Source organism: Macrotis lagotis, chromosome 2 (genome assembly GCF_037893015.1).
Source record: "Macrotis lagotis isolate mMagLag1 chromosome 2, bilby.v1.9.chrom.fasta, whole genome shotgun sequence".
Taxonomy (NCBI): domain Eukaryota; kingdom Metazoa; phylum Chordata; class Mammalia; order Peramelemorphia; family Peramelidae; genus Macrotis; species Macrotis lagotis.
In genome coordinates this window covers 194802151-194829721 of record NC_133659.1, presented here as the reverse complement: position 1 = coordinate 194829721, position 27571 = coordinate 194802151, and the positions used below count along the sequence as shown (strand labels likewise).

General features: G+C 46.4%; 1 protein-coding gene across 1 annotated transcript; it reads left to right on the top strand.

Moving 5' to 3' along the window:
• The first annotated feature begins 1163 nt into the window (after positions 1–1163).
• COL1A1 (collagen type I alpha 1 chain) lies at positions 1164–26428 on the top strand. Its single transcript, XM_074224252.1, has 51 exons — positions 1164–1374; positions 2996–3196; positions 3460–3494; positions 3660–3695; positions 3787–3879; positions 3999–4067; positions 4341–4385; positions 4801–4854; positions 5400–5453; positions 6087–6140; positions 6485–6538; positions 7134–7187; positions 7269–7313; positions 7530–7583; positions 7712–7756; positions 7978–8031; positions 8665–8763; positions 8857–8901; positions 9010–9108; positions 9314–9367; positions 10063–10170; positions 10419–10472; positions 10908–11006; positions 11376–11429; positions 11527–11625; positions 13225–13278; positions 13608–13661; positions 13791–13844; positions 13941–13994; positions 14651–14695; positions 14791–14889; positions 15152–15259; positions 15986–16093; positions 16984–17037; positions 17319–17372; positions 17707–17814; positions 17909–17962; positions 18529–18582; positions 18917–19078; positions 19637–19744; positions 19954–20061; positions 20171–20224; positions 20321–20428; positions 21024–21077; positions 21188–21295; positions 21749–21802; positions 22310–22417; positions 22532–22811; positions 23038–23228; positions 23703–23945; positions 24509–26428. Exons 1-51 carry the CDS (start codon positions 1293–1295, stop codon positions 24653–24655), a joined length of 4365 nt encoding a protein of 1454 aa, XP_074080353.1. The 5' UTR covers positions 1164–1292; the 3' UTR covers positions 24656–26428.
• Positions 26429–27571: the final 1143 nt, after the last annotated feature.

Here is a 27571-nt window from a genome sequence, read left to right as displayed (position 1 = left end):
CAGTTAAAGCTTTCACTTAGACATCTTTAACCCCTCACCTCACATACACATTTCCCAGTGCCTGGAAGGGTTATTATCTAGGATGGGGACAAAGGATCCCCATAGGGAATCTTTTCTTATTACTTGTGCAATCACCAATTCCCACCTTGACCTAGGGGAGTTTCATCAAGCAAATTGAAATTATCTTTTAAACAGTTAGAACTTTCCCTAGACGGGAGCAATTCCCTTTCTGAAAAGTAACCAGTTGCTCAATAATTCCCAGTTAGCTCCTCCACCAAGTCCCGCATACCCTCACCTTCAAACTCGAGTAGAGGGATACCTCTCCAGTCCCTCCTTCCCACTTCCTTTAGTCCTAGGCAGAAGGAGACACTGGCAGTGGGGAGACCACGTTGTCAAGTTACCCCTCCCCCAACCCCTCGGCACCGCTCCCCAATCTTTTCTAATGCTTCCTGCCTTGAGATGATGGAGACCCCAACCACCCAAACACACTTCCCAAGGCCCAGTCATAGTAGAGAGAGGTTTACCCTCCCCAAAGGGAGACCCTCTTGTCCAGTTCTTCACAGACATTTAGTTCTTACCATCTATAATGAGATACTTCTTGCCTGTCCTCCCAAATGGCAGATGACACTACCTACTCTGAAGAATGCTTCTTCATCTTATTAAGCATTCCACCTGCTTCGGTGGAGAGGGTTTTCTCATCCAAGTCTACTAATCTTCCCGCTTAGTTTTTTCCCCAAATCTCCCCTTTCCCCAGTCTCCCCGATTCATCCACTTTTTTTCAGAGGTTGCTCCCCATTCAGAGGTGTAGACGGAGGAAAAGCAAACCTTCTTTCCTCTTCCAATGCCCCCAAGTCTACAATGAGAATTCAGTTCATCTTCTGGCAAACCATGTCTCTAGGTTAGGCATATTGGAAGGGTAGAGGGGGGACCTTAGAGAAGATAGAAAGATTGGGGGGGCAGGGAAAGGAAAGGGCAGATTCCCTTCTCTTCCCTCCTCCTACTTCTCCCCTCCCCTCTCTCCCCTCCCTTCCAACTCTCAAATTGGGGGCCGGACTGTGAGGCCCTGATTGGCTGGGCAGCGGGTGGCCGGTTCCCCCCTCCGTGGGGGCTGGATCCCTCCTTCCCTAGGATCCCAGGACAGTATAAAAAGGGCCCAGCGCAGGCATTGTAGCAGACGGGAGTTTCTCCTCGGGGTCTGAGCAGGAGGTACCCCAGATTCTCGGGCCGCGCATGAGTGGACGGTAACCCCCCAACCCCGAGCCCCAAAGAGTCTACATGTCTAGGACCTAGACATGTTCAGCTTTGTGGATCCCCGGCTCCTGCTCCTCTTAGCAGTCACTGCCGTCCTCACTCATGGCCAAGACGAAGAAGACAGTAAGTTGGTAACTTTTGGGGGGTGCATATGAGTGAAGGAGCTCATTTCTCATTAACCCACCTTCTGGGGATCCCCTACTTGAGCTGTAGTCTCCGTACTACCAGCAGATGGGCTTTATATGAAAGTCCTCAGAGGAGTCAAAGTTTGAAGCAGCGAGGGATGTGCTTTTTGAGGGAAGGGTGACACCCCATTAGAGAGGAGGAAGTTGAAGAGAAAGTTCACGTTGAGTTAGGTGAGGGGGGAGGGCTCAAAGACTCCGTGGACAATAGGACAAATAGTAGTCATAGGTTTTGTAGAAGGAAGGGAACTGGGGGACAGATGGGGTCTGGATGGTGGATAAGAATTTCAGAACCCAAAACGCAAAAGTCATCAGGAAGGAATTAAGGATGATTCATAAGAAAAACATGTTCGCAGGCTGTGCAGTCTAGACGCTGTTCCCCCTCGGTTCCTGGGATGCTTGGGGGCTGCTTCAAGAGGAGGGGTGGGGTGTGCTAGGAGTGGGGGGTGTGAGGGGAGGAGGAGGAGGAGGAGGAGAAACTTGAGTCGGGAGGGGACAGAGTGGGATCCCAGCGCCCTCTGCCGGTTCCCTTGGGGAGTGGGCCACTGCGCCCCGCCTTGCTCAGGGTAGCGGTTCTTCACAGCATCGCCCGCTTCCTGGGAAGTGGGTGGAGGTGGGGTGGGAAAGGGGGAGACTGGGCAGGACCTCTGGGCAATCCCTCAGCTCGCTGGGGGCCCAAGGAAATCGTCCTAGTCTCCCGCCTGGCTCCATTCCCTAGCGCCTCGTGCCACCTCGTGGTAAACTGTGGCGTTGCACGCGCGGGGATGAGAAGAGGGACACAAATGGACTTTTTGCGAGTTTTCGATTTTTTCTTATTGTTTGGTTCAAAGTCACTTAAAGGCCCAGAAAGGGCTAACTCAGGGAAGTGAGGGCAAGGCGCGGCCTTGCTTTGGAGGTAACTGTGTACGATGAGGGAAAAGGACCAAGGGGGTGAAGAATAACCGGATAGACTTTAGGGCGTGTCTTATAGTTTGGAGGAGAACAAAAGTCTTTTGGGGGTGACTCCTTCCCTGGCTTCCCACTTTCTCCAGATCCTCCTCTTCCTCGCCTCCTACTATTTTTTTCTCTATTTCTCTCCTCACCACCTGCCTCCTCTGGAGAATCTCTCCTCTTGACCCTCTTCCTTCTTCATATTCTTACCCAACTACCCCCCACTTCCACACTTAGGGCCTTTTCTATTCCATTCTCTCCACCCTTCCCCCCCTAACTTTTATTTGAGTTGGCCTAGCCCCAATGAACTAAGGTCGGAGCTGGATGGAACAATTGGCCTAAAGCTTTGTTTAAATTCCTAACTGGAAAGAGTTAGAATGTCTCTGGCCCCGAGCCTTTGCTGTCACTGAGCCCCTGATGAGAAGCAGATGAATCTTAAGGGTTGGAGGGGGAGAGATGAACAGATGCTGAGGATGTAGGAGGTGACAAATCCAAAGCTTCCCTGACTCTGGGGAAGAAGAGGGAAAACTAGCTGATTGTAAGACCTCTCTGGGTAGAAAGGTGCCTGGGGTTCCTCTTTTCTTCCCTCCCCATCCCCTGTTGACCCATCCCTTCCACCTTTGGCCCTCCAGTTCCAGAAGGCACCTGTGTACAGAATGGCGTAAAATACAGTGATAGGGAAGTATGGAAACCTGTGACCTGCCAAATCTGTGTCTGCGACAATGGAAACATCCTGTGTGACGATATATTATGTAAAGTAGATCCTTCCAACTGTGCCAAGATTGAGTACCGGGATGGTGAATGCTGTCCCATCTGCCATGATGAAGAAGCTGGTATGATCCTCTTGATACTCTATCCCACCAATTGATGCCCACTTTCCCTTCTACTTCTTTCCTGACTCCCCAAGTCATGGAATGGACCTGCCTCTTTTCCTTCTCTTTTCCTCCCAGTTCACCACCCAACTCTCCTCCCTTATTCAGTTTTTTCTGACCACTAGAGGTCTTAGTTTTCATAGGGGCCTAGAGTAGCGTTCTAGTTCACCCCTATCCTTCTACTGATAGTAACCTTCTGAATCTTTCTTCCTTCTTTCCAATAGTTTCATCAATCTCTCCTGGAGAAATAGGAGTCGAGGTAAAGAATAATTCTTCATTGTTTTGGTTTGGTTTTTTGCCTGATTTATACATAAATATATATATAGATAGATAGATAGATATAGATAGATATAGATATCCTTCTCCATTGCCCATCCATCTTTCTAACTTTTGTCCCTTTCTTCTTTTTTCTGCAATCTCACAGGGTCCCAAGGGAGATACTGGACCCCGAGGTGAAAGGGTAAATTTTTAAATTCACTTTTGGAAGTTCCATGGTGGGCACTGTATGTGAGATCTTCTTTGTGGCTACATTTGCTTGTTTTCCCTGGCAGGGACTCCCAGGCCCACCTGGAAGAGATGGCATCCCAGGACAGCCTGGTCTTCCCGGTCCCCCTGGTCCCCCTGGTCCCCCTGGCCTTGGAGGAGTAAGTAGAAAATCAGGTCTCTCTTAAAAGGATTTTTCACCCTCCCACCAACTGACCTGACCCTCTCCCTCTCTCTCTCTCTCTCTCTCTCTCTCTCTCTCTCTCTTTTTCCCCTCTAGAACTTTGCTCCCCAGATGTCTTATGGCTATGATGAGAAATCAGGTGGCATGTCTGTGCCTGGACCTATGGTGAGTTCACTAGGGCATGGGGAGGCCAGGAAAGCAATCAATCAATAAACACTTATGATGCACCAACTATGTTCTGAACAGTGGGGATACAAAAAGAGTCAAATAAGTTTGGTGATTGTGGGAAGGAGTGGGAGCCAACAGGGTAATCATCTCTACACTGGGTTGGTTTGTTAGGAGGTTAAGACTCGTTGGGGGGATTTCAGATCAAAGGGTTTTTGGTGCCTTGTGGTTTCCTTTTGAAATGTCTTCATTGTTTCTCTTTTCTCTCCTTAGGGTCCTTCTGGTCCTCGTGGTCTCCCTGGTCCCCCTGGCTCACCAGTAAGTATCTATCACCCTCTCCACCCCACCTCCCACTTCCCCAATTTAAAATCTTTCAGTCACTTGAAGATCTTCGGCCTAAGTTTCTTTTGGGGTGCAGTGGGAAAAGCATAGGGGAGGGATGTTTAGGATTCCCCTTCTGGGTCATTCAGATAATGTAAGGGGCCTTGAGCTGTCTGCTTCTGGAAGGTGAGAATATGGAAGTAGGATAATGGTTATGGTGATGGGGATGCTAATTAATCTGATGAAAATCTTGCCAATTGTGCAAATTAGCATGAAGTAGGCAATTAACAGTTAAGTGCGAAGTTTAAATGATAATGATGAACGGATCATGGCGATGTTGCTAGCTGTGTCAGGGATGAGAGTCATAAGGTGATGATATGTCCTCATACTTCCCCAATCTCTCCTCTTCCAGGGTCCCCAAGGTTTCCAAGGTCCCCCTGGTGAACCCGGAGAGCCTGGAGCTTCAGTAAGTGGTCCTACCAACTCCATCTTCCCTGCCTCTCTCCTTCCTGCCATTCTTTCATCATGAAATAGGGGTTTCATTCATATAAACATCTCCCTCCCCCCAATAAGAACTGCACATACTCATCTTTTTTAAATGAAAGGTATCTTGATCTTAATAATAATGGTAAAGCACTTGACATATTTTGTTTCATTTGATCCTCACAATAGCCCTCTGAGATGGATTCTACAATGACCCCCATTTTGTGGATAAGAGGATATAAGGGGTTAAATGACTTGCTTAGGACCACACAGAGAGATACTAAGTGTCTGAGGCAGGATTTAAACTGTCCTTTCACACTTCACATCCAGGGTTGGGGGTGGGGGTGGGGTCTCCCTACTGCGCCACCTACTGTCTCTTCTTGCAAACTTTCTCCTCCTCCCTTCAGAAACACTCTAGAAGAGAAGTTTACCCACAGGAAGCTACCTAGTCCCTCTGCATCATTCCATTTTTGCATGTTGCTCTGAGTTATGCAAAGATGAGCCTAACCTTTTTTGTATATCTTCTAGGGTCCCATGGGTCCCCGAGGTCCTGCAGGTCCCCCTGGCAAGAATGGAGATGATGTAAGTAACCCCTGAGATGCATGCTATCTTTTCACCCTGCATTCCCTTGAACTTTAATGCCACAATTTCCATCAGAAACTCCATCAAAGGGAGACTATTGAGGGAGAGGCATTCAAGATGGAAGATGGGCTCTTCCCTGTTATACATACAACTCCTTTGGGGTCATTTGGGAACTTACCTCTCTTTAATTCTCAGGGAAAATTTTCACCTTCAGTATTTCAAGCATAGACTGCTTTTTTCTTTCTTACACAAAAGGTCACTAGACCATACCAAGAAGCTTGTAACTAAGCCAGAAAAAAATGGTTTAGACAGGCTTACTACTTCAGAGTAAATCAAATTTGTACCCAAGCTTTTGAAACTGGGATGTTAACTATTTAACAAGTGATGCAAATATATCTAGAAAAGGAAACATTTATGAATTTTATCTGCTCTAGAAATAGGGTTAAATGAAATCATATTACCTAAAGCCTGACCCTCAGGTCTTAACAACTACAAGAGAAGGATCATTCCAAGTTTCCCCTAATTGAGTAGTCCAGGCCATTTCCAAATTAGTGAGCATTTAACATGGCAGAAGATTGAATGCAGGTACTCTTAACAAAGACTCCCCTTGATGATTTACTTTCTTCCTTTCAGGGTGAAGCTGGAAAACCTGGTCGTCCCGGTGAACGTGGTCCTCCTGGTCCTCAGGTGAGAGGGACCATGAGAGAGAAAAACCTAGGACTCAGATTTCTGAGTCTTCCAGTATTGATTACTTATGACCCAGTCTAATCCTGGAGGCTCTCCTTACTGATTATCTTGATACTACATGGGCTACCTCTTTTCATGGCCTTTAAATTTTAATAATTGATATATTAAAAAAGATGATGGATCTTAGAATAGGGATGGGGATGAAAATAATGATTGCTTTCACCCATTCTGTTTCTGTTCGAGAGGTTTGCTCCATATAGGATCCTACACCTTTTACTTAGTGGAGCATGCTTTTATTTTCTACTGCCTTTATTTCTCATCACCCTCCTGTTCTTTCTCTCTAGGGTGCTCGGGGTCTGCCCGGAACTGCTGGTCTCCCTGGCATGAAGGGACACCGGGTAAGATTTCTCTTTTCCATTTTAGTCTAAAAACTTCTCAAATGAATTCAATTCCAGCCTTCAAGGTGCCAATTCTTCAGTTTGAAGAATTTAGTATAGGGTCCTCAGAAGATGAAAGGAATTTAAGTAAGGCATCTAAAAGATATTCCTTTGGTAATTTAGATCTTGGAAGGCATTACTGAGTGAAGAGATAGGAGCATCACTAAAGACATAGATGAGAAAAGAGAAGAATCTGGGGCAACTGGGTGGTGCAATGGATAGAGCACCAACTGTGGGGTCAGGAGGACCTGAGTTCAAATCCAGCCCCAGATACTTAATAATTACCTGTGTGACCTTAGGCAAGTCACTTAAACCCATTGCCTTAAATAATAAAATTTTTAGAAAAGAGAAAAGAATTAGGTCCCCTTATGGATAGGATGGTTGCCTTTCAAGTCAGTTCAGTCTTAGAATCAGGGGTTATGTGCAATGACTATTTCATAAACAGGTTCCATTCTCACTGGCTGGTGAAAATGGAAGTTATCCTGAATGGAGGCTGTGGGATCTATCCTTTTTCTTCTAGAATCTCACTTTGGTGACTCTTTTTCTTTTCTCTTAGGGTTTCAGTGGTTTGGATGGTGCCAAGGGAGACAGTGGTCCTGCTGGTCCTAAGGTAAGAGATCACCTTTTAGGAATGAACCTCAACTTCCCTGACAAAAAAAACCCACTTCATTCTTATCTCTATACTTCCTAGGGTGAGCCTGGTAGTCCTGGTGAAAATGGAGCTCCTGGACAAATGGTAAGCTCCTTGAAGAGCCCCCAAGATGAGGGTGACAGGGTTATAGGAAGTAGTCTCTAGGGGGAAAAGAAAGTCCTCCCCAGTAGACTTCTTGGAGACATCTGAGGCACTCTGGATGTTTAAAGGAGACATAGGGGTATCTGGAGAAATGATGGGGATGGAGAAAATTGCACCCCTTTTACTCTATCTCACTCTGCTTCTCTTGATTTTCCTCAGGGCCCTCGTGGTCTTCCTGGTGAGAGAGGCCGCCCTGGACCCCCTGGCCCAGCTGTAAGTATCACATGACTCAGGCATTCTGGATGCCCATTGGGCAATGCAGTAACTTTTGATTGGTCTGAGCAATTACTCAGGCATTAAATGTAACCATAACTAAGGTTCTCCCTTTCTCTTCTCTGCAGGGTGCTCGTGGTAATGATGGTGCAACAGGTGCTGCTGGGCCCCCAGTAAGTATGCCCAACATTCTTTGTGCCAGAGAGATTGAGAAAAGGTGGGGGCTTCTTGAGTCAACTTCTATCCTCATGGGCAAATGAAGATCACTTGATATAAGATTTGGAAGACATAAGGGCTTCTTTTCTCTGGGTCTCTTTAGACACCTTCCCCCTCTGACTAGGAGGATCCGAGGGCTTCTCCCTTTCTTTCCACTAAGCTCTCCCCTTTTTTCTAGGGTCCCACTGGTCCTGCTGGTCCCCCTGGTTTCCCTGGCGCTGTTGGTGCTAAGGTAAGAATCCTTTCCATCTGTCCACTTCCTTCAACCTCCTCCTAGACATAAGGGTTCCTTAAACGGTTGGATCCATCTCCCACTCCAAATCTAGCTGTGCTGAGAGTGGAAAGAGAAGTGATTTGGAGTTAAATTTACCAAAGACTTTGCTTCTCATGGGTCAGCAGATCCCACGGATATACACCCCAATTAATAAGGCTCTTTCCCCACTTTGACCTCACCTTCCTCTGAACAGAGCCAAAGCCACAGGAAAAGAGAATTCCATGTTTTGGGAATCAACATCCCAAACATCCCCTGGAAAGTTATCCCATAGTTTCAGATTTCTGTTCAACACCCAATCAGATCAGGACCTTGATTTCCAAATCATTTCTAATCCTAATTCCTGACCCTCGACCCTGGATTTATCTGAACATAGATTTCCTGATCTAGTCTCATTCACATAAAGCAAGAAGAATTTCTTTCTCCCTTTCTCCCTTCTCTCTGAAAATTTAGGAATCAGAGTAGTTCTTTTCCTTTCCTCCTTTGCTTTTCTTCCCTGTAAGAGTAAGCATTGGGTGAAGGTGTTAGGAAGGAGGGTAAGGATGCAGGGGTCTAACCATAGGCATCTGGCTCATGACTATTTTCCTGGTCCAGGGTGAAGCTGGTCCCCAAGGATCCCGTGGCTCTGAAGGTCCCCAGGGAGTCCGTGGAGAACCTGGTCCCCCTGGCCCTGCTGGTGCAGCTGGCCCCTCTGTAAGTAGCTTCCTACTTTTGTGCTCTTTGACCTCTGGCCAACTTCAGAAGTCATATTCATCACTCACTTTTTCTCTTTTCTCTTTGCTTTAGGGTAACCCTGGTGCTGATGGACAACCTGGTGCCAAAGGTGCCAATGTAAGTATTTGGTAGTACCATTTGTTCTACTTGCAGTGCCCTGCAATGTCCTAGGATAGAACATAATTTTCTAAACCATGAGACTGAGTCTTTTCTTATGTATCATAGGGTGCTCCTGGAATTGCTGGTGCTCCTGGATTCCCTGGTGCCCGTGGTCCTTCTGGACCTCAGGGTCCCAGTGGTGCTCCTGGTCCCAAGGGTAATAGTGTAAGTACCCATCTTTCCTCTGCTAATTTTCCTCAAATAATTGAACTAGAGCTGACTGGCATTTGTTTCAGTCTATTTTCTAATTACCCAGATGTACCTGTCCAGAGCTCCAAAAGATGAGGTCAACTTTGCCTTTGGCCTTTCCGACCCCCCCATTTCCTTCTAGTTTCACTTCAACTTTTTCTCTTTTACTTCTTCCCTTTAGGGTGAACCCGGTGCTCCTGGCAACAAAGGCGACCCTGGTGCCAAAGGAGAGCCTGTAAGTACTGTTATCTCACTTATACTTCATACATACATACATACACACACACACACATCATTCATGCATATATGTGGTAGAGTAGATAGGTTGATGGACCTGAAGTCAAGAAGACCTAGGTTCAAATCTTGCCTCATACTAACTGCAGAATTCCAGCAAGTCATTCCATTTCTCTAAGCCTTGGTTTCAACCATCTGTAAAATGGAGTGATCATACTTATAGTATGAGCCTTTAGGTTGAGGTGAACCTCAAATGTATGTGGAGCATTCTACAAACTTTAAAGTATTTTATAAGCTTCATTTATTATTGGATATACAAATGTACATATGAATATATTCTCACTCAGTTCTAAGAAGTAAGAGAGTTGTTCTTTGGGGAGAATTTTGTGCTAGACTTTGAAGAAGATAGATATGGTCTTAATGTCCAGGGAATCCCATTTGATAGAGGAGACAAGTAGTTTCTAATCAAGAAAGAGTCAGAGACAGTGACAGAGAGAGAAACACAGAGAAACAGAGACAGAGATAGAGACAAAAGATTTTTGCTCTTAAAAAAATCTTCCAGTCTTATAGGAAGAATGAGTAACATTCAGAACAAAACATTGGAATCAGACAAAAGAGCTCTAGCTATGCCCAAACTTAGTGCTTGGATATGAGCCATCACAAGTAACCACCCCACACACTCCATTCATCCCCTAGGGTCCCGTTGGTGTTCAAGGACCCCCTGGCCCTGCAGGAGAGGAAGGCAAGAGAGGATCTCGTGGTGAACCTGGACCTGCTGGTCTGCCCGGCCCAGCTGGTGAACGAGTAAGTGGCTGCTTCCACTCTCCTTTTCTTCTTCCCAATTTCAACCAGTCCACTGGACATTCTGCAAAATTTTCAGGCCCTTTGTGACATCCTTTCATTTCATGGGTTCTCTTCCACCTCAGTCCTGGCATGATGTTTCCTCCTGAGGGAGTAAATACCTTGCCTGGCATGGGGAGAGCATCTATACCCTCTGTTGTCCTGTTTTACTCATTCCCAGTTCTAATTCATCATGTACTCTCCCCTTATAGGGTGGTCCTGGAAGCCGTGGTTTCCCTGGTGCTGATGGTGTTGCTGGTCCTAAGGTGAGTTCTTTCTAATTGATTCATTCTTCTTCACAGGCACAATCACAGGCACAAATTCTTCTTGGTAGGCACAAACCAGGATATGGTTTGGTGTATGGGAGGGCAGAGAATGATTGACTGCCATTAGTTTGCTAATCCTTTCCCCATCTGTGCCCAATCAAAATTAGTCAAACCAGCAAACACATATTCAGCCTTTGCTACATGCAAAGCAATGAATCAGGTGCTTAAGGCATCTTTCTTAAGGTAAGATGCCTCCTAGTGACTCCCTATAAGGAATAAGCTCACCAAAAAGAGTCCTGCTCCTTATAGACATCCTTCTTGGGCTCCACAAAAGATCTTGATGTTCTCATCCACTTGCAGATAATCAAATTTTCTGCCTAGGGAAAGGTGAGAGAGACCCTGATTCTAGGACTTGACTATTCTGTTCCCTGCTAGGGTGCTCCTGGTGAACGTGGTGCTCCCGGCCCTGCTGGCCCCAAAGGATCTCCTGGTGAAGCTGGTCGTCCTGGTGAGGCTGGTCTGCCTGGTGCAAAGGTAAGTTTCATTGGAGGGATACAGGACAGCCTCTTTCTAAGATGGGGTGTCACTAAGTGAAGAGGAAGAGGGATTTTCTAGAGAAAACTATTTGGCATGGCAAAAATAATTTCTGGGGAGTGCCATTCTGGTGGATATTTCAAGATCAGCCCATGTTGGCAGTCAATTTCACAGCCTAACCATCATTCTGATCTTCCTTGTGGCTGTTTTCCTTCCTTACCTGTCACCATCTCCCTGCCCATCCATGCCATCTCAGCCAACCTCCCTCAGAAGAGACAAGTGCAACTAACATGGGAATGGGGAGGGAGAAGTCTATAGTAAAGGGAATCCCTTCTCTCTTGCCTCACTATTATCTGCTTTCCTCCTTAGGGTCTGACTGGAAGCCCTGGAAGCCCTGGTCCTGATGGCAAAACTGGTCCTCCTGTAAGTACTGCTCTCCTCTGCCTTGGCCATGCCCATCCTCCCATCCTTGCCTCCAGCCCTCTGTCCTCAACTCTGTTTCCTTGTTGTCCATCCTCAGGGCCCCGCTGGCCAAGATGGTCGCCCTGGACCTCCAGGACCTCCTGGTGCCCGTGGTCAAGCTGGTGTAATGGGATTCCCTGGACCCAAGGGTGCTGCTGTAAGTATCCCACCTTCTGATCTCCCCTATTGCCTCCCACAAGCCAGGGACAGGGAAGGGGGTGTGGTGTCTTCTGAGGGAAAGGGTTCTGTATTTGAAAATGGCAGATCTGTTTTCTATCCCAGCTCTGCCAATAACCTACTGTGCCAATCTGGACAAATCAGTTTCATTTTCACAGCCTCATTCTCCTCATCTGTAAAATGATCTCAGGATCTAATCCAGCTCTTATATTCTATAAGTCTAAAATGATCCCCCATAGCTATAATAAATACATAAATGAGAATGGAGTGGAAGTAGACTCTGTACATTGTACATAAAGGATCTCCTATCCCTGTGCTCAGGGAGCTTGCATTTTCAGTGCCAATATAGAGAATTTTGGCAGAAAGAAATGTTTTACAATTAAAGGATGTGAGTGTAGAGGAAACTGTGCTTAGGAAAGCAGAAGAGAAAAGTGAAATATAAGGTCTTTACCTTATGAGAAATGGAAGGGAAGGGAAGAAGGAGAGACCAGAAAGAAGAGGTTGAAAGAGTGAAGGGCAGGAGACAGTGATAAGATCTCCAAACTGGATGGAAATAAGCAGTACTAAGGCCTGGGCCTTCTCCAGCTTTGTCCTTCATTAACTTTGAAAAAAAAAATATCACTTCCGCTTTTAATACTTCAGTTTCCTTTCCCATTTTTGTAGCAAGGAGAAAATTCTCTCTTGCCCCTCTTTTTTGGCAGAATTTCTGAGAGATTTTAAATGAGATATAATGGAAGTCCTCTTAAGCTAATTCATATTAGAATTCTCTGATACTCAACTTACTCCTCTTCCTCCTCTGAAGGAAGAAAGAAAAGAGAAATTATTTTCAGCACTTTCATTAAACTAATCACTGCACAGTTCCTAAATATCTGAGTGCATTTGAAGGCAGGTTTTCCAATCCCAGTTGCCTCTGTACTGAGGTTTGAGAGAAGGATGGAGATTATGGGATTATAGATTTAGAGCCTGAAGGGATTTTAGAATCATCTAGTCTATCCCTCTTCACTTTACAGATAAGGAAACTGAGGCCTAGGGAGGTTAAGAAATTTGCCTAATAGGAAATGAGAGGACTGAGATTCAGACCCAGTTTCTGACTCCTACTCTATCATCTCCCACGACCTCTGACTTTTCTGCCAGCTCTAAACCCTAGGCTAAGAAGAATGTTTGGGAAAGTTATGGCCATGGTGAAATTAACCACTTAGGAATGGTGAGGTTGGGAGATGGAGGGAGATCAGTGGTAAGGTTGAGGCATCTAGTTTTCTTAAGCATTTCCTGGGTCTGGGGAGGAGCAAAAGCATTTGCGTTGTCCCTAGATAAGAACTAGAAGCTATTGGAAAGTATATGATTTCTCTGGAAAACCAAGTGGAATAATTTAATTGCACCATTGAATTCAGTATTTTCAATCATTGTCTGAGCTATCGACTGCCATTAAAAAACAAAAACAAAAATAAACCTGTCAAAGAACAATCCTAAAGCAAAAGAGAGGCAGCATTTATGGTCTGGAAAATGTTATGGGTTTTGGGAGGAGGGACCCTGAGGAGGTCACCTTTCTCTGGGCCAACCCATGATTTTCTTTCCCTAGGGAGAACCTGGCAAGGCTGGAGAGAGAGGTGTTCCTGGACCCCCTGGTGCTGTGGTAGGTGTTCTATCCATTCCCTTGTCCCCTCAGTATCCAATCCCTTTCCTAGTGATCTTCCTCTTAGTTGCTCCCCACCTTGGAAGAGAATGTGTCTTCAGCATCAGTAGCCATAGCAACAGGGGCTGAGCTCTGAACCTTCAGCTTAAACTTCTGCAAATGGTTTGGGGAAAGAGTTCAGGGAATTCCTGGCTTTCTTCAGATCAGCCCCTTCTTTCACTCCCAAAACTCTCTCATTCTAAATCAAAGCTAATCTAAGCTTCCACCACTGATCCTCTAATCCAACACTGTTTCTCTCTCTCTCTCTCTCTCTCTCTCTCTCTTTCTAGGGTGCTGCTGGAAAAGATGGAGAAGCTGGTGCTCAGGGTCCCCCTGGCCCTGCTGTGAGTATCCCCTTCTGGAGAGGGCTAGCTTGGGTGGGGGGCGGCCTAGGTGAAGACTGTAGAGGCAGACTCCCTGCCTCTTTCCTGTAGGTGCCATCTGATCCCTGCCTTCTTGACTTTTCTTGACAGGGTCCCGCTGGTGAAAGAGGTGAACAGGGCCCTGCTGGCTCCCCTGGATTCCAGGTGAGAAGGCTGAGAATTTGGGGAATTGGAGGAGAAATATGGGGAATGATTCTATTCTGGAATGTCAACTCTTCCTCTCTTACCTTTTCCCCATAGGGTCTCCCTGGCCCCTCTGGCCCTCCTGGAGAAGCAGGCAAACCTGGTGAACAGGTAAGTTAGTACCTGGCAGCTTCCTGGAGGAAAGGAGGGAAATGATGAAGAATGTCTGGTTTCCTCCCCTTCAACTCCAGAGCTCTTGAAGTAGCACAAAGCTAGTGGCACCTCTTCATAAGATAGTTTGGGAGAAGACAGGGGTTACCTGGTTTCACTTTCTTAGCTACTTTATAAGAATTCTCTCTTCCCTTACATCCCACTACTTTCATTCACAATAACTTCTACATTCTAGCCTTGAGAGTTTTAGCCTTTCAACTCCCTCTCTGTCCTGTGTCCCTTACTCCATTACTGAGTCTGACAGTGGTCCTGGTCACATCTCTCAAGAATGTCCAGGAAGTAGAACATAAGGAGTTGGAAATGGAGCTGCAGGGGAAGGAAGCCATGTGCTAGCTAGTGCTGGGCTGAATGCAATTAAGTCCTAATTACCAATTAAACATTCAAACAAAGCCCAAGAACAGGGCATTTACTGCAAAACAGAATGCAAGTCTGTAATCTGAAGTAAAGTCTAGTGCAGTGCCAGCCTGAGATGAAGGAAATGCTTCAAAATGCTAGTTGAATGAATTAAGCAAGTTGAATGAATGAATGAATTTATAATTGACCATGGGTCCCCCTCAACTTGACTCTGACTTTTTTTTCTGCTTTCCCCCTCACAGGGTGTTCCTGGTGATGCTGGTGCCCCTGGTCCTTCTGGTGCAAGAGTAAGTAGGCCCTTTCTCTCAGCCCTCTCTGGTTCTCCATTTTTGCAATGGTCTTTCTCATGGCACTGTCACTTACCCTGTCCCTTCCTCTCTAGGGTGAGAGAGGTTTCCCTGGAGAACGTGGTGTCCAAGGTCCTCCTGGTCCTCAGGGTCCTCGTGGTAGCAATGGTGCTCCTGGAAATGATGGTGCTAAGGTGAGAAACAAGATGGAGAGGAGGGAGTCAGTAATTGGGGTGGGAAGCTTGATCCATCCCCCAGGAGAGATTAGGGTCTTCCTTCTAGCCCCAAGTCTGATAAAAAGTGGTTGCAAAACATCTATGTTAAGCTTGGGCTCCTACCCTTAAGTTCATCATTAGCCAATGTCTTGCCTTTGATGTCAAGTGGCCCAGTGGAAGAAGCTATAAGGAGTATCTTGCATTCTCAATTGTAACTATGAGTTTCTTGGTTGGCATGTAGGGTGATGCTGGTGCTCCTGGTGCTCCTGGTGGCCAAGGGCCCCCTGGTCTGCAGGGCATGCCCGGTGAACGTGGTGCAGCTGGCCTTCCTGGTGCCAAGGGTGACAGAGTGAGTTCATCTCCTGCCTAATTCTATCCCTACTCCCCTACCAAGCCCTTTCATTAGCTTCTGGATGTATATCATTGGGATTCTGATTGAGTTTAGAGCCTGACAACACTACTCTGCTCTCCCTGCCCAGAGTCCTCTCTGCTACTAAGAGGAGTGAATTCTCTTCCTAGATCACTAAGGAGATAAGAGTGACTTGTCCAGGGTCTTAGAGCTAGTCTGGGTGGACTTGAACCCCAAGTCTTCCTGATTTCAAGGCAAGCTCCCTACTGTTGAGGAGAGAGGGTCTCAAATCTTCTTTCTAGGTTACTCAGCAAATAAGAGTCTAGGAAATCCTCTGAAATTTGTCCTATGGTGGGACAATTCCTTATCTGGAAAATTTAAAAGTTAAATTCAGAGTTTTCCCTGGATCTGAATGATAGTTTCAACTGCATAGAGTAGAAAAGCCTTCTTACAGAGAAGATAATATTCTCTCCAGTCTTCTCTGAAAAGCCTTGGTCTCCTTAATTTCCTTTCATTTCCCTTCATCTCAGCAATCTATTATCTTTCCCTGTTTTATGGGAATCGATAAAAGTAGAGATAGAAATGGAGTACCTCTCTGGTTTGTCATTAAAACTCCTTTAGCATCCAAGCATATTCTCCCATAGGAATGTTCACAGGCATCACCTTGACCCTGGAGCCAGTAACTTATCTTGGCTGAAACAAGGTTCTTATCTTTTCTATCTCTAGGGTGATGCTGGTCCCAAAGGTGCTGATGGTGCTGCTGGCAAAGATGGTGTCCGTGGTCTAACTGGTCCCATTGGTCCCCCTGGCCCTGCTGGTCCCTCTGGTGATAAGGTAAAAATAGCCATTCTCCTTTCCAACTTCTCCCTGAAATAGGTTGCAGTTGCTGGGGCACTCTTGTGCCTGTGATTTCAATGATACAAGAAATGAATGAATAAACTCCCTTTCCCAGTGCAGGTGGGGCCTAAATTACCTAGAGAACTCAGGACTTCAGTGATTTGCTCAGGGTCAGGTTCCATAGCCAGTAGGTGTGAGAAATAAACCTTGAATCCTCATTGCCCTCGACCCAAGGCCAGTATAACAGTACCTCACAATATATCATGAAAATGAATTTTCCTCTTGTGTGGTGGTACTGGATCCCAGGAATTATTGGATTTTGGAGTGGCAAAGGACAATAGATAGCATCTCATCCTATGCCCACATTTTACTGATGAGGAAAAAGAGTCGAATTGATTTGCTCTAAGGTTACTCGGGTATAAGTATCAGAACTGGGATCTGAACCATTTTCTGACCCTAGTTCCAGAACTTTTAACTACACTGGCTAGCCTGGAGGGTGAAGACATTCTAATCACTGGGCACCAGACAATACCAATGACCTTGCATAAGGAGAAGGAGTGGTTACTAAGGAGGAATAGGATATCTTGAGATGGGGGTGGAGGGAAGAAGCAGAGTTAAGTTGCTATTGGTCAAGAGGGAGGAAGACTGAGGAGTAGGGATCCTATAAAAGCCAGAGGGAAGGAGAGAAGTCAGATCTGACAAGTAGGTGGGTGGAGAGAATTAGACATGTGTACAGGGAAATACAGAAGCCACTGTGATCCCAGAGATGGACTTTCCATCCATGGGTGTAGGGATATACTCACATACAGTCAACAGAATATCTCCCTGAAGAGCACCTCCTTGCTCTCCTGTTCCTGACTGTTCCTTACTTCCCTTTTGCTTTCCAGGGTGAGTCTGGTCCCAGCGGCCCTGTTGGTCCCACTGGAGCTCGTGGTGCCCCTGTAAGTATCTTTTCCTATTATCTAGAAAATTCCTTCCCCTCTCCACTATCCTCTACAACTCATTGCTTCTTGACCCCTCATCTTATGCCTTCATTACTTCCCTCCTCTCTCCAGAGATTCTTCTAAGACTCCCTCACTTCTCCCTACTACACTGATCCCTATCACCCTGCATATCTGAATTCTCATTTGCAAACATATCTCTCTCATCTCCTTCCATGTCTTGGTACCTCTCCAAGCAGGGTTTACCTTCTGATTATTTCTTTATCCTTCCTTCTGTTTAGGGAGAACGTGGTGAACCTGGTCCCCCTGGTCCTGCTGGCTTTGCTGGTCCTCCTGTAAGTACCAAGGCCCTGTCTCACTTTCCATTTATACCAGTAGGACCTATGCATCTTAGGGCTTAAGTCTGGGACAAAGAATGGAAACCCCCCCCAAAAAAAGATTAAAAAGGATCAGGAATGAGGGGAAGGGAATTCTATTTCTTGTTGGTTAAGAGTGGGTGTTGCTGGCCTTTAGGATTCCCTAATAGGAGAGTGTGTGTGTGTGTGTGTGTGTGTGTGAAGTCTAATTAGGGAAGGGATTTGCCAGTCTCTCAAGTCCCATCTCCTTCTGTATGTCCATGTTTCCAGAGCTCTGCTCTCCTGTTTACTTTTCTTTGTTCCCCTCTTCCAGGGTGCTGATGGCCAACCTGGTGCTAAAGGTGAACCTGGTGATGCTGGTGCTAAAGGTGATGCTGGTCCCCCTGGCCCTGCTGGACCTACTGGTGCCCCTGGCCCTGCTGTGAGTATCCCATTAGTTCCTGATTGTCCTTCCCAGGAGTTCTCTGCATAGCTGTTCTCCACAAATGTGACATCTTCCATTTCCTCTCCTCCAGGGTAATGTTGGTGCTCCTGGACCCAAAGGTGCTCGTGGCAGTGCTGGCCCTCCTGTAAGTATGACCCACCACTCAGGTCCACCTTCTAACCCTGCCAGGGACACACTCAGATAGAGAAATCTCACCCTGGAATCATGTGCAGAACTTGAAGCTCTGTGAACTGGGACATGTAAGGACAGTTGACAGTGACCCTCTGTGATTCTTAAGCAAATTGCTTCCCTCCCCTCCAAGAGTATTATAGAGAAAAGGGCACTGAACTTAATGGTAAGAGAGACCTGAATTAGAGCTGAAGTTATTGATCTGAGCTCCCTGAGCTGTGACCTCCTCTATAAAATGGGAAGAATATTTATTTTCTACCTCTATCCCAGGATTTTTGTGAGGGAAATATTTTATAAATCATAAAAGTTATATTATTATTATTATTATTATTATTATTATTATTATTATTATTAACAACCTCCTCAGCTCTTAGTTTCCCCCTGTCTTAGAGTTAGGAGTGAAGATTGAGCATATCCTGCCCTATTCCCATCCTCTACTCCAGCCTTCCTTCTCCCTGCCCCCACTGGCCAGCTAGATGACTCTTCATATCTCTGATGCATTCTTTTAATTTTGCCTTGTAGGGTGCTACTGGTTTCCCTGGTGCTGCTGGAAGAGTTGGTCCCCCTGGCCCCTCTGTAAGTACCCACTCAAAGAATTCAAATTCTCCAGGTTGGATGGGAAGAAGTAAAGGGTATCCTGATCAATGCTGATGGGAAAGTTCTAGAAAGAGGTGGTTGGGATAATGGATCTCAGCAATTGGGATGGAGAACAAGTGAGTGGGAGGAGACTGGGACAGCTGGACTCAGCTATATTATTGTGTCCTCGTTGCACTAGCCCTTAATAGCCCAGTCACTACCTCCTACTCAATGTGTCAAAATCGAGAAGGTGTAGTTAGTCCTCAGCAAACAACCTAGGAGTTTAAGAAGGGCCCCAACCTTTTTCATCCTGACCATTTTTCCTGCTACCTAGGGTAATGCTGGACCTCCTGGACCTCCTGGCCCTGCTGGCAAGGAAGGTGGCAAAGGCCCCCGTGGTGAGACTGGCCCTATTGGACGACCTGGTGAAGTCGGACCTCCTGGTCCCCCTGGCCCAAGTGGAGAGAAAGGATCTCCTGGTTCTGATGGCCCTGCTGTAAGTCCTGAAATCCCTTGACTCTTCTAGTAGCTCCTAGAAACCTCCCAAGGATAGAATGCCTCTTCTGGAGTCAATATCTCTTATTGTTGGCCTGTCAAGGAGGGGCTTGTGATAACCTCTAGTTGGTATCTGCTCAGGAATCCCCATAAGAAATGATCATAGGGAACTGTCTATAGTGCCCCCCCCCTTAAGCAGAGGTTCCACTTCTTATCAAATAAGCTGATGTTTATAGTGTTTTACTAACTTTAAAAGTAAAAACTTTAAAATAATGTCAGTTTAGTATTACTATTATTATTTTCCATATCCCACTCCCCTCCCAAATCAGGAAGTCTTTTCAGCTTTCCCTCAACCCCAAAGAAGAATATTATTTCCAGCCTGCTTGGAGAAGTCAGGACTCTTCATGCCCCTCTGTGGACAATGTCCAGGACAGAAGTTGGCATCAATCACTCCCATTCCCACCTAATCTGAGATATGCATGAATTCAAGTCAAGTTTCCTCTCATACTCCTACCTTCCTCCACCTGCCTCTTCTAATTCCTTCCTTCATCTCCTTCAGGGTGCTCCTGGTACTCCTGGACCTCAAGGTATTGCTGGTCAGCGTGGTGTGGTGGGTCTTCCTGGACAAAGAGGAGAAAGAGGTTTCCCTGGTCTTCCTGGTCCCTCTGTGAGTATCCCCTGCTTTTCTCTCTGATAAACCTCAATAACATGACAGACTTAGAAGGGAGTAGCTACTAGTGGAAACAGGGGAGATGCAGGAAGAGCATCAGGTGAGACACAAATAAGAATGAGTGGTTGGGACCACTGGGGTAGAGAGAATCTTAGGGAGAAGAACCTACCAATCTCTTCTCTGACCTGGCCCTTCCTTGTATTTAGGGTGAACCTGGAAAGCAAGGTCCTTCTGGAGTAAGTGGAGAACGTGGTCCCCCTGGCCCTGCTGGACCCCCTGGATTGGCTGGACCCCCTGGTGAATCTGGACGTGAGGTAAGGAAGAAACTCTTGGGGGCAGAACTCCCAGCAGCCCCAGCACTGACTGCTGGCCTGCATGACCCTCTCTGGCCTGAGCTGATGATATTTTTCTCTCCTCTTTAAGGGATCTCCTGGTGCTGAAGGCTCCCCTGGTCGTGATGGCTCTCCTGGCCCCAAGGTGAGCAGAACCTACCCTGACAGATGTGTTTCTCTCTCACTCCCTTCAGCAGCATTGACCCTACCCTTAACTCCACCCCCCTTTCCTGGTCTTTAGGGTGACCGAGGTGAGACTGGTCCTGCTGGCCCCCCTGGTGCTCCTGGTGCCCCTGGTGCTCCCGGCCCTGTTGGCCCTGCTGGAAAAGCTGGAGATCGTGGTGAGACTGTAAGTGACTCTTCACTAGCACTTGTTGAAGTTAGGGCAAGCTCTTGGGAAAGAATCAGGGCATTCATTGACTTTACTCAGCTAAAAATGGAGTGGGGTGGAAAGGTCAAGGGGAAGACACTCTGGAAAGGAAAATGGGTTTGTGGGACAGTAAATAAACTCTATAGACTTAAGGCTCCCTGGATTTCCCAGAAAATGGAAGTTATCCTGGAGGGAGAGGGAGCAGGATTACCCTTCTGGCCAGCTTCTCTCAGAGCTGAGACTTGTTCCTAAAAATCTTACCCTCTGATAGGAAAGTGTAGGAATCTTGGGAAGGATTTGGGTAAGAGGAGGAGAGGATGGCAAGGAAAGTGATCAGGAACTTGAGGATAGTGCCCATCAGAATGTCTAAGACTTAATCAAGAGGGAGTTGGGAAGGGTTAGAGGGCAGAGGAGGGGAATGTATTCAAACTTGTGGAGTAGAATAGAATGGGTGACTCATGAAAAGGGGTTCACAAGTCCTGGGGAGAACAAGCTGCACAACCATAGGGAAGCCCTAGTTCAGGTAGTTTCCACAGCACAGGATCTCATTGACTCTCTCCCTCCATCTCTTTAGGGTCCTGCTGGTCCTGCTGGTCCTGTCGGTCCCACTGGTGCCCGTGGCCCTGCTGTGAGTCCTTCTTCCCTTCTATCCAAATGCTAAAGTAAAGAATAACCCCTGCCCATTGGGGGACTAGAGAGTCCTTCATCTGTTGGAATGTCACTTTTCTACTCTTTTAGGGACCCCAAGGCCCCCGAGGTGATAAGGGTGAGACTGGCGAACAGGGTGACAGAGGCATGAAAGGTCACAGAGGCTTCTCTGGTCTCCAGGGTCCCCCTGGTCCTCCTGTAAGTATCTCCTTTTTTGTTCCCTTCCCTTTCTGTGGCCCTCTCCTACCATCTAGTCTTGATAGGTCTTCCCAATGTAAACATTCCTCAGTTTCGCTATATGGAATAATTCATTAGCCTTTCTGGATTGGTATTGTGGACAGGAATTAGCTGCATTGACTTTGGATTAGAAAAATATAAGGGGAAATTATTTGATCCGTCAGTAAATGTTAAATGCCTACCTTGTGCCAGGGTATACAAAAAATAGTCTCTGACCTTAGGGAACTCTAATGGGGAAGACCAAGTAGGAGTCTCAAACTAGAAAGAATTTTGGCCCAGATTTCCAGCTTCTTGGGCCTGAGAACTGGGATGGGTCACTTCTGGCATTCACCACCACCACCACCACCACCCCCTTCTCTCATCAATCCCACTTAATTCAGATTTGAGTTCTGAGTCATCTTTGTCTCCTTCAAGGGTTCTCCTGGTGAACAAGGTCCTTCTGGAGCTTCTGGTCCTGCTGGTCCTAGAGTAAGTAATTTTTTTCTCCCTAGTGCTCACCCCCTGTCCCAGTCAGGTTCCCCCCTGAGGTCTTACACTGCCTACAGAAGAGACTTGGGTATCTGAGACAGTGGGGGTGCAGGAGGGAATGTGTGAGGGAACAGAGCAGATGCCAGTTGAATTCCCAAGATCAATCATACTTGGGATACAACTTCCCTCCCCCCGTCCCTTACTCTTGTTTTTTGGCCCTGCTAAGATGTGAGTCATCTTGGCTTGTAGACTGGCGAGAGAAAAGAGACAGAGAACAGGGAGAGATCAGATCCAGTTGTCTCATATTTCTCAGTGGGGGTTGTGTTGTCAGAACTGAGTTTATTGTTGGTCTCAGAGTTGGATTATTTGACTTGGATTGTGTGATCTTGGTACTGAGTTTGTTGTTTATTCTAAGGTTGTGTGTTTAGGTTAGGTCTGGCCTGGAACTGGTTTGCCAAGCCTTGAATAATGTCAGTCTAAACTACTATTTCTTATGTACTCTCTCAGGGTCCCCCTGGCTCTTCTGGTGCTGCTGGAAAAGATGGACTCAATGGTCTTCCTGGCCCCATCGGCCCCCCTGGTCCCCGTGGTCGTACTGGAGATGCCGGTCCTGCTGTATGTACTCATCTCCTTAGCTCACCCAGCCCCCATTCCAGGTTTATCTAGTACTCCAAGTCCAAGAACCTAGGCCTTGACCAATCTTTGCTCTTCTCTTCTTTTTTTGCATAGGGTCCCCCTGGACCTCCTGGACCCCCTGGTCCTCCAGGTCCCCCCAGTGGTGGTTTCGACTTTAGCTTCCTGCCCCAACCACCCCAGGAGAAGGCTCATGACTCTGGCCGCTATTACCGAGCTGATGATGCCAACGTCCGTGACCGTGACCTTGAGGTAGACACCACCCTCAAGAGCCTGACTCAGCAGATTGAGAACATCCGGAGCCCCGAGGGTACTCGCAAGAACCCTGCCCGCACCTGCAGAGACCTTAAGATGTGCCACTCAGACTGGAAGAGCGGTGAGCCTTCCCCAACCTTCCTTGGGCATCTTCAACCCCTCTTGTGTCCTCCTTCCCAACTACTCTTTCCCCTTGTTGTCCAGTTCACTCCCATGATAGGGTATTTTGCTGGACTAGGGTCAAGGAGTTTCCTTTTCTTCCTTTCCTCTTTAATGCCACTCTCAGAAAAGTACCCAACACCAGACCCTGCCTCCCTGACTCTTATTTCTTCTCTATCCTATTTCAGGAGAGTACTGGATTGATCCCAACCAAGGCTGCAACCTGGATGCCATCAAGGTCTTCTGCAACATGGAAACTGGAGAAACCTGTGTGTACCCCACCCAATCCAGCGTGGCCCAGAAGAACTGGTACATCAGCAAGAACCCCAAGGAGAAGAAGCACATCTGGTTCGGCGAGAGCATGACCGATGGATTCCAGGTGAGACACAAAAAAGTGGAGAAGAAAGATAGATTGATCTTCTGGACCATAGAAGGAAGGGAAAGGGTAGAGAATAACACTTCCCAGGGCAGGGATGAGGCCTTAAGGAATGTTAATGAATATTGAGATGGGGAATATGAGGAAACAGCAAGGGGTAGAAATGGATATAGATGGGAAAGATAGGAAAGTTAAGAGTTGGACTATACTAATACTCCTAGAGTGGAGGCCAGGAGGCCAGGGTGCTAGTTGAAGCTCTATCATAAATGAACTGTGTAACCTTGGCAAGGGCCCTCTTTGGGCCTATAAAATGAAGGGCTTGGATACTAGATGGTCTTCCAGCTCTCACACAATATCCAACCCTATGATTCTGGGGTTCAGTATTCAGAAGAAAAATTAAGGAGAGACATTGAGGTTGCAGAGAATTGAAAGGGCAGGGAAGAGAGGCTAAACTCCATCTTCTCCTTTCCACTACAGTTCGAGTATGGCAGTGAAGGCTCAGACCCTGCTGACGTGGCTATTCAGATGACCTTCCTTCGCCTGATGTACACTGAGGCCTCCCAGAACATTACCTACCACTGCAAGAACAGCGTGGCCTACATGGACCAGCAGACTGGCAACCTCAAGAAGGCCCTGCTTCTCCAAGGTTCCAATGAAATTGAGATCCGAGCTGAAGGCAACAGCCGATTCACCTATGGAGTCACTGAGGATGGCTGCACGGTGAGTCCCTCTCACTAAACCTCACAACCTCAAGGTTGTGATGGAGACCTTCAGTTGCTGTTCTTTTCTCTGCTCCCTTGGATGAGTCTATAGCCTCTATGACTACAGGACTCTGAGTAAATGAATTGGGATAGCAACTGGACCTGTGAATTTCAATGATATTGTTGTGCACTTCCTCCATCAATATGGTTCATTGTATTCTCTATACCCTAAAGATTTTCCTAAAGCACTGAGATTGTTACTTACCCAAGGGTACCATCTTAGTATATGTCAGAAACAGGACTCTGGGTCTTCCTGGCTTTGAAATTAGCTGTCTAGTCACTCCTATCTCCTCTCCCTCTTAAAGGATTGTGCTTCCTCTGGCCAGAGTTTATAGGTCACAAAAATAGATTAGAAATGGTTTTAAATGACCATACTGTGGTCAATTGTGCAGGCCTCTGAGATCTAGGATTTTGAAGAGATTTATTCACCACCACTAGCACCACCCTGCTTTTACCCTACCCTAGTAATAATTGCCACAGGACAATAACTAACTCTTTTTGCCCTTCTTCTTTTTCCTAAAGAGTCACACTGGAAACTGGGGCAAAACAGTCATCGAATACAAGACCACCAAAACCTCCCGCCTGCCCATCATTGATGTGGCCCCCATGGACATTGGTGCTCCCAACCAGGAATTTGGCTTCGACATTGGTCCCGTCTGCTTCCTGTAAACTCTCCCCATTCCCAACCGGCTCCCTTCCACCCATCTTCCTTCCCTTTGATCCCAGAAGAAAACAAAAACAACCCAACAGAACAAAAAAAAAGTCAAAAAAAGGAGAAAATTTCACATGGACTTTGGAAATTTTTTTTTCCTTTCCGTTCATCTCTCAAAACTTAGTTTTCACCTCTGACAAACCAAATCTGACCCAAAAAATCAAAACTAAATCAAAAGCATTAAACCTTACAAAAAAAGAATAAATAAATAACTTTTTAAAAAAAGGAAACTTGGTCCACTTGCTTGAAGACCGATGTGGGAGTAAGTCATTTTTTAGCCCACTGGGCTTACAAATGCCCCAGCTTTTGCCATTCTGTTCCCTTCTCCACCTCTTCCCCTTGGGGACTTCTCCCCCACAGCCTCCTTCAATGCAAGTCTCTTCCATGTCCCAGGAAATGTTGGGGCAAGCCGTGGTCTTCCTGGCAACAAGAAAACAGATGCTCCAACATCCAAGTGTCTTTGGCCCTACCCTCTCTCCATTCCAGCCTCCTGCTCCCCTCACCCTCCCCTCCAAGGAGAGGATGGGGAAATGGGGTTCCCAGACTCAGCTTCTCTGCTGGTCTCTTTTCTCAATACCACTGCAAAAGAAGATGTACTATCTGAATACAAGCCTCTGTACTGCACCCTTCTTTTTGAGAGGGGGAGTGTGTGCGAGGGAATCCTACTTGAGGGGGACTTATGGGGCCTGGAGCTGTCCTATGAGATTTCCCCCCTGCCAAGTTTAGAGGAGAATTGGAAAGGGGTAAGGGTGGAGGGACAGTAAAGTGGAACCAGCTGATTTGAGAGTCCCCACCTCCAACCCCTCCAGGCACCTTCTAAATCTGCCTCTCACACACAGGCAATGGGGCTGGGTCTGAGAAATTGTTCATTCCATGTATATTTCTGTTGTTGAAAGACTACCTCGTACCTGTTTCATGCCAGCCAGGGTAACATTGTGGGGGCTTGGAATGGGGGAACCTAGGGTGAAGAGGGGCTACTCCTCCTCCTTCTGGAGCTCCCCCTACTTTACTTCAAAGGTGCTAAATTTGCATTTCCTTTACTCCTAGACATGTTAGGGATAGGAAAACCAGACAAGAATAGACAGCCAACTGGTTTTCCAAAATGGGATGGAGGTAGGGGATTTGAGGATCACTGGTGCTATAGAAATTGAGACCTCCCCCCACATGCCAAAGAGTGTTCCCTTTCTGTTTTACAGTCTTCTTTTTTTTTTCAAAGCTTTTTTATTTGTTTGTTCTTGGCTTATGGGACTTGTGAATTTTCTAAAGGTGCTATTTAAAAAGGGAATAAAAGAAGTAGGCTTGAGATCTGCACCAAAGCTGACTTTTCATCCTGTCTTCACCAGCAGGTGGATTCAACTTTCCTTTTAACATTATTTTCCCCTCATGCTTTATCCATCTTGCTCTTCTGCTCCCTTTTCATGCCTCCCACTCACTTCCCTCTTCTCATCCTACCTCTCTTCCCTCTTGCTCTGAAACCCTCTATCTTCCCCTAGTCTTTCCAACTCTTTTAATTCCAAACCTCCCATACCTCTCTTGCCATCTCCTTTCTTTGGGTTTCAAAGCATAACTTTTCTAGCCAAAAGGCAGTTTTTCCCCATAGGGAGTGTGAGAAACCAAAGGATTCTGTACCTATTTTGTGTATGTATAATAATTTGAGATGTTTTTAATTATTTTGACTGCTGGAATAAAGCATGTGAAAAATGACCCGAACACATCTGTAGTGGCCTGATATTTTCTCACTTTGGAATAAGGGGAGGTTCACAGGATGGGTTGGATTGGATGATTTTTCTCTATTTCCTTCCTTTCCTCCTTCCCTTCCACTCATCTTCTTCCAGAAAACCTTCTCCTATCTTTCCCCTGCCCAAACTTTCTTTTATCTCTTGCTCACTCTTTCCTTTCAACTTTCACTTCCTTTGCTTTCAAGCCTCTTCCTCCTCTCCTTTCTTCTCTCCTAATTTGTTGCCTCCCGAGTCTCCCTTCTCTCTTTCCTGAGCTAACAAAACTTTCTTCATCTCCTTTCCATTTGTTCTGAAGGTAGGAGACAATAGAGGTTGGGAGGCAAAGGAAGAGTTAGAGCTGGGATTTAATGAAGAACAAGGGGATGCCTGAAGAGGGATAAGGGGCAGGAAAGGGGAAGAGGGGAGAGGAGTTTGGTTTAAGTGGGATAGAACAAGAATAGAAGCTCTCTCGGACCCTGGGTGGGAAGTGGAAGGGAAGGGGGATTGGAAGGGAAAGGAGGGTCCTTTCTCATCATCAGGAGCCCAGGGGTCAATGCTGGAGCCAAGGAGGAAAGTGAGAAATAGAAATTCTCTCCTAGGGAAAGAAAGAGCAATAGAATAGAATAAATCCTAGCCAAAAATCTGAGCCTGTCCATTCCCTTTCCTCTCTTTTTGGCTGTCTCTCTCTAGTTCTCTCTAACTTTGAGGTCAGTCAATAATATGAATTGAGCATTCCTTAGAGTTGATATTAGGAAATGCAAAGGAAATGGAGAGACCCAGTCCTTACAGAGATCCTAATCAGAAGAGAGAGATATTCAGCCCCTACCCTTAGGGAATCACTAATCTAATAAAGGAAAAATAACCCTTTCCCTCAGAAGACATAATTCTACAGCAGGGAAGGATCATTCATTTCCAAGATCTTGAGATCACTTACAGAACTAAAGAAAGAATACTTGTGATATCAGCAATTGTCAAGTACCAAGAAATTATATAAGTGGTCTTTTATAGCCTAGAATACCAGACTCATTGATGATCTTGACCCCCTACCTGCTTGCTTTTTTCTGTATTCTCTTCTTTCCTTTCCTTTCTTTCTCTTTTTACTGACTTTTCCCTTCTCTTGACCCTTTCTCTATATCCTCTCTTCCTTCTCTCTCT